Source organism: Malurus melanocephalus, unplaced genomic scaffold, assembly GCF_030028575.1.
Source record: "Malurus melanocephalus ecotype Western Australia unplaced genomic scaffold, MMel_1.1 scaffold_181, whole genome shotgun sequence".
Lineage (NCBI taxonomy): Eukaryota > Metazoa > Chordata > Aves > Passeriformes > Maluridae > Malurus > Malurus melanocephalus.
In genome coordinates, this window is record NW_026623413.1 from 1,088,754 (window position 1) to 1,095,388 (window position 6,635).

General features: G+C 44.7%; 1 protein-coding gene across 1 annotated transcript in view; it reads left to right on the top strand.

The window, feature by feature from the left end:
* Positions 1-6,554: 6,554 nt before the first annotated feature.
* TTLL11 (tubulin tyrosine ligase like 11) overlaps positions 6,555-6,635 on the top strand; it is a 35,046-nt gene continuing 34,965 nt past the window's right edge. The window contains exon 1 of the mRNA XM_057372895.1: positions 6,555-6,616. Within this exon, the coding sequence (XP_057228878.1) occupies positions 6,555-6,616 (62 nt within the window). The remainder of the gene's footprint in view (positions 6,617-6,635) is intronic.

The following is a 6,635-nucleotide window of genomic DNA, read 5'->3' on the forward strand; positions in this document are numbered from 1 at the left end:
CGTTTTGAATGAGCGTCCGCGGGAGCGAGCGGGGCCCCGGCCCCGGCGCGGCGCCATTGGCCCGAAGTTCCCTCATGTGATGTGAGGGGCGGTGGGAGCCGCCCGGCCCTGCCCGGCCCTGCCCGCCCGCCCCGCCCCGGCCCCGCCGCGGAGCCGCCGCCGGGGAGCTCCGCGAACGTGAGGAGGGGTCTGGAGCATCTCGCTTGTGGGGGGACTGCGGGAGCTGGGCCTGTATAGTCTGGAGAAGATTGAGGGGGGATCTCGTCAATCCTTACCAATACCTTCCAGGGGTGACAGAGGATGGTGCCCAGCGACAGGACAGGGGCCGTGGCCATCATCTAACACACAACAAGTTTCACCTGAGCGTGAGGGAGAATTTCTTTTCACTGAGGGTGGCAGAGCACTGGAACAGCTGCCCAGGAGGGWCTTGGAGTCTCTGTCTGTGGGGACATTCCAAACCCMCCTGGATGTACCCRTGTGTCACCTGCTTCAGGTGACCCTGCCTTTGCAGGGGGTTGGCCTGGGTGATCTCCAGAGGTCCCTTCCATCTCCAGCCATTCTGTCTCCTGCATGAGTGGCCAGCTACATTTTGAATGTCCCATATCAAAGTGACTTACTGCTCCATTAGTAATTCGCATATGCCCTCTCTCAGAAGTCTGACAAATAGTTGATGCCCACTGTATGACTCTATACTGCCAGGAYTTGTGGCACCCTGTGTCCTCACAGTTTTCTTTCCTTCCAGTTCTGTCTCAGTGGCACTGCCAGGCCCAGGTGAACCCTCACGGATGCCACTCTGGGACACCTGGCACGCCTGAGTGTGACGTTCCTCAGTGGGCACCAACACTGGTAAAGGATGAGGCATGTGCACTGATGTGATGGCAAGGCCCAAGGTTTGTATTCTGACTGTTAGTACAGCACATTCCATTAACAGGAATGATCAGAAATGTGAATTGTGTAGAGTCCAAAGRGTGGAGAGTTACATGTGCTCCCATGGATCTCATCTGGTTTCCCAGAATTAATTTTTCAGTCATACAGATAGCTCCCAGATAGATGTTTGAATGTTGTTGGACACCACCTTCTATGTGGCTCTTGCATTAGCAAGAAAGAAAAGCTTGATCACAGGCAGGCAGTGCGCAGTTCCCTATATCCATCTCAGGAGTGTGATCACCCTGAGCTTCTTGGCATTTCTGAGTACTTYTAAGTCAGTGGGAGATGGGCAAGAGCCAAAAATCCAGAAACTTATAATTAAGAGAGGGAGAAAAAGCCCAAGGAATTAACATTGGTTCACAGACTRTGACCCTACATGTTCAAGTATTTTGAGATATTAGCAGCACTTTGGGAGGGTTCTGTGGTCAGCCCTCTGTAAAGTTTTTCTGTTTCCAGATAGAATTCTTCCAAGCTCTAACACTGTATTACATTCTCATTTAAATATTCACAAGTTTATGCTAATCCCATTTTTACATAGCATAACTCAATATGGRTTTTGTCAGTTGGTCTCTATCCAAGATGCTCCTCTAGATACACATCTCGCCTGCAGACGCATCGGTTTAATTCTTTGTTGGTGATTTTTTGTGGGTCTGTGCTGATGTTTAGTGCATACTYAGAACATTTCGTGGCACTTTTCTTATCTTGTACATATCTTGATMAAAAAAAAATCTGTTGACCTGAATGAATAACCTAGATTTTGTGTGCAAATGCCCTTGGACTGTTGGAGCAACATTCAGGTCTTTGGTTCTCCSAAGCCCAAGGAGGAGGAGATGCCACCCAGCCAGGCTGTGCTCATTCTTCCTTTGATGCCAACGCCAGCAAAGCTCAACTCATATGGGGAAAAACCTAACACAGCCACTGCTGGTGAGTGTCTACATTGATTCTGCAATCCTGCATTTCAGCTGAGGCGTGCAGGAACCTGCCATCGTGCTGAGCTGCTCGAAGCCTCTCCTCGTTACCCTCCCATTGCCACGAGAGCATTCCTATATACGTGGGAGCACATGGACTTCACTTGGGATACTTAAWTTTTTTAATCCGATAGAAAGAACAGGATGAAATAACTAGAATGGTCTTTTTGATTCCATTTTGGTGCTCTCCAGTATCCCGCAGATTATAAAATCCTTTGGGTAGGAGGGAAGAAATATCTCATGGGAATCCTGAGAAAAAGAAGGCAACTGTGATTTAATAAAGCTTGCAGTGCCAGTTTCTGTTAGATCACAATTCAATGGAGGTGTTTAATACTCCCTGTTCATGAACTTCTGTGAACTTTTCATAGGGCTTAACTCTCCTAARGTTAATGGTTTGGATTTGTGTTTGAGAATCGAGTTTGAAGGCTGCTAAACTTTAAAAGCTGTTAATTTTCTAGTTTGTTTGTTGGGCAAAGAAAATTCTTTGACTCCACTGGAAGTAAGAAAGCTGTATGCCTTTTCTTCTGGACAATGAAACTGGTCAAATATGTGGAATGAAGAATTTACACAGGACATCGTCACGGATTTAGTATAAACAAACCCTGAGTAGCATTGAACAGTTGGCCAAACCTCATGGTGGGTGTTTGCATCACATGGAGGTACTAAGTGAGTTATTCCTTTGATGTGCAAAGCACTCACWGAAAGTCCCGTTTCTCTGAACACAGTAGGAGTGAAGCCCCAAGACAGCTTCTTGGCTCAGAGCTGCAAGTGTTTTTGCAGGGRATAGGTTTGTATCAGCTTTTTTCTCGGGCGCAGGCTCCCAAGATTTCTTTCCTTCTCTTTCCCTTACCTAGGTACTGCACATTTCTGCCTGACCCAACATTTGTTCTGCATGGAAGTCTCTCTTCTTACATGGCTTTATCTTTTGAGGAGACTTCGAATGTGGTGTGGATCAGGTTCTTTAATTGGTTCCTCAGTTGGTTTTTAGGGAAGGGAGCTTTTGCTCCTGTCTGATCCTGTCAGGTTTTTCCAAACCCACCCTCACAACTCAGTGAAGGGGTTTTAGAGGGACGACATGCTTTCTGCTTTCCAGAGAAGACCTGCTCTTCATGCCATGGAATTTTCCTCCCTTCTGCTAACCCTTTTAAGGACTTACTTCTGCACAGCAGAGTTGCAGAGGTTTTAAATGATGAATAAGATGTGACATAGGATGAGCAACCTGACAGACATCCCGTAATGACAGACAAAACCTCTGTTACAGGAGAGCACTTCCATATCACATGTGTAAGAGCTGAGAGATCTGTGCATGCTTACTAACCTAGGAGATCTGGGTTTGTCACGCCACTTTATCAACATTATTAATATTTACTTGTGCTGGTGCAATTTTTAGAGCAAAGTCTCCTGTGTACTAACACACCAGGAGACTTCCTAGATTTTCYTGCTGTGGGAAGAAATGTGGGGCCAAGAACTGATAAACTAGCTACTGTTGACTGATGCTACCCCCTGATGCATTGGGGATTTCAGGAAAACCAAAACTCACAGGATAAACCTTTGAGCCTGACGTGAACTCAGAGGTGACATGTGGGACTCATGGTTTCAGCCCCCTCAGCGAGTGTCATATGTGTCCTCTGTGAGCACAGGGGCTGCTTGGTGAGATGATTATAGCTCAAGTGGTGAGATTTGTGTTGCTCAAGAAGAAAACAGAAGCTTAATGTCTCGGCGGTTCAGCTCCRCAGCACGGCCAGGCAATCTGCCCGTCAGGACTGCAAACCTCTTTCATGCATGGCCAGCTCCTAAGGGCTGTGCAGCAGGACTTGGCAATGAAAAATGTCATCTACAATTATGCATATTTTCATCATCTTCTATCATGCAAATCCCCCCACCCCAAATATGCAGCAAATGTTTTGTTTGCTTATGTAGGTCAACCACAAATCTTCTGTGGTCGAACATAAACATGGGCAGCACGGGGTGATGTATATGGATTTAAATCCAGGCTGAAGCATAACTTCACCACGGATGTTTTCCAAGGAGAGTCCGTTTACTAGATTCATTTTCTTCTGACTTCTCATTTTATAGAGCATTGCTTTCTCATGGATTTGTGAAAGAACAACTGACAGGAGATACCATCGTTGCAAAAGGAGCTATTAACTTCAGGCACAGATGGATAGTTCTTCATGAGTAACTTTTTTTTAATAATAGCTTGAGGAATGTGTTCTTTTTCAAAGGGGTACAGTGAAGTATTTCTGCAAATTTGCCACTGGCAGGAGGCCAGTTTTGTATGATATTTTAAAAAGATGGTATGTTCTTTTTGCAAATTACATGCTACTTTGTTTTTCTTGTCTTGGCTAYCTTTAAAAATGAAAATTTTAGAAAAGAATAAAGTTATTGTCCTTATGATGCTACGTGAAAGCTAAAAATGTTGATCCCAACTCAGAAACAAACTTACTAGGAGAAGGAAAATTTATTMCTAAAGAAAAATGTTACTTGTTAACCTCATAAACTTGATGTGTTCACATGCCTAACTCATGAATTCTATATACCACAGGTTGGCAGTACAGTTCACCCTCAGTGTGAGCTGCTGGGATCAGCACAGTGTCATGATGGAAAACTCACACTGCTCAGTTTGCTGCATTATAAACCTGCTTTATTCCCCGATTCCTCCTTGGATCTGGCAGTCAGCTGTGCACACACGGACATCAGGTAAGTGACAATTTCAGGGTAAATGAGAGTGAAATTGTTAGTCTGAGAGATGAGTAAAATACTGTATAACCAAACATACATCCCCACTCCCATAAAATTAGGCCAGTACCTCTGTTGTGCTTGACATTCTGGATTTAATTAATGAGAGCATAGGGACATTACAGTTCTCCTGGATGGAATACACATTCTTGTTCAGTTATTATCACAAGATAGTAACAATCTGTTCTTATCAACAACTCCCTCTGAGCACGGGTCTCAGGAAACAACCTTACATTTAAGTGTGCACCATAATTCTAAATTTCCCCTCTCCTCACAGGGGACAGATGATCTCAAGTTTCCTATTTCTCTCCCACTGCTAGATCCAGCATGCTGGATTCAGCAGGTTKTGCTCTCCTTCTGCTTTACCCTGTGCCTCATTACTGCCCAGCCTATACTTTACTCCCCACCTTGCTGTACCTGAGTGACACATATAGTTTTACCCCACGCTGCAMACTGCAGCCCATCTCTATTTATCCCAACAGGAAATGAAGGTTTTATCCTCACCACACAGGGCAAAACAGGTATCTGATATATTACAGCTTCTCTGGTAGAGGAACAACTAGGCTATTATTAGCCTGTAAAAATGTGGATATATGATAATTAGATATAAAAATATTTCCCCTATGCAATCATTTTGCTTGGTATTTCCCATGCTCCCAAGCCTCTTAATGCTTTGGCCCATCTTAACTCTTTCCCTGGCTTTCTTTCAGCACTGCTGACATTGGTGGGGATAAATATCTGTGTTAAAAATATTCATCTGGGAGCCTGGCAGTAAAATAAGAGACAGTCAGAGTCAGGTCACCACTTTAAATCACACTCCAACATCTCTGAATTGCTTTTCTTACAACTGATTTTTTTTTTGCCAATGTTGAACGTAAGGAAAATACTAATTTTTCTTCCCAGTTTGTACCTGCCCATGGAAGAGGTTTGGAATAAGACCATCTTTATGGTTCTTCCCAACCCAAACCATTCTGTGATTCTGTGATCTGTGGGTGGTGGTGAAGTCAAGGATATGCCTTTATTGATAAACATGGAAAAGACACCACCCAGACAGCTCATCCTGCCAATATTACCAGCTCCCCTGAGCTCCTGCTGGAACATAGAAACACTTTTTAATTAAAAACTGTCACAGCTATAAAAAAATTAATGCACATCTTTTAATAGCAACCTGAAAGCAAMCAGGAGTGAGCTACCTGACCTCAACCTTCCTGGTCACTTCATGTCGCAAGACACAACTCTAATTCATTTTTTTTTTTGTTGCTGCAAAGGTAAATGATGGAAGATTGGTGAGACATTATAAAAATAAGGGTYTTGACATGACCATTTTATTTTATTTTGCAGCTAGCTGCCAGTCCCAACTTTTGCTGCATTTATTGAAATTTTGCTGTAATTTAAATAATTTCTGCTGTTATCCTGTTTCAGTCCTGTTCCAGATCACGACTCTGGTGATCGCTCCTTCACACAGAACCCTGATTTTTCCTGTTTTTTTCCCCGAAGTCTCTCAGCCCGAATTCATCGCATCCCGGCTGGATTTCCCAGGGCGCAGCGCCACCGCCTGCCCACAGCCCTGCGCTCCCCGAGTTCCAYCCATCTGCTTTTGCTCCAACTTTGCCGCTTTACTAACACCTTCTCAATTTCAGTGCCTCATAACTCTCTCGTCAGGGATTTATGTATCACMGAATCCGAGTTCTGGAATGGTTTGGGTAGGAAGGGACGCTCAAAATGATGYAGCTCCAAYYCCWGCCATGGGCAGGGAAYGTGCCAGCTTGCTCAGGTTGATCACGGAGCTGCTGTTAAGGTTATTAATTCAATTACTGACAGTGCAAAAACCGTTATCGTATTTTCTTGCTGTGCCTAAGAGTGTTTAAAATCCGCAGACGGGGCTCTGCCAGCATCGATTCTGCTGGACCTGAACGGAGCATGGGAACACCCTTTGTGAGAGGGGGCAACCCCGCCTCAGACGCAAATCTTTCCATCATTCGGTAAGAAGCGGATTGAGTG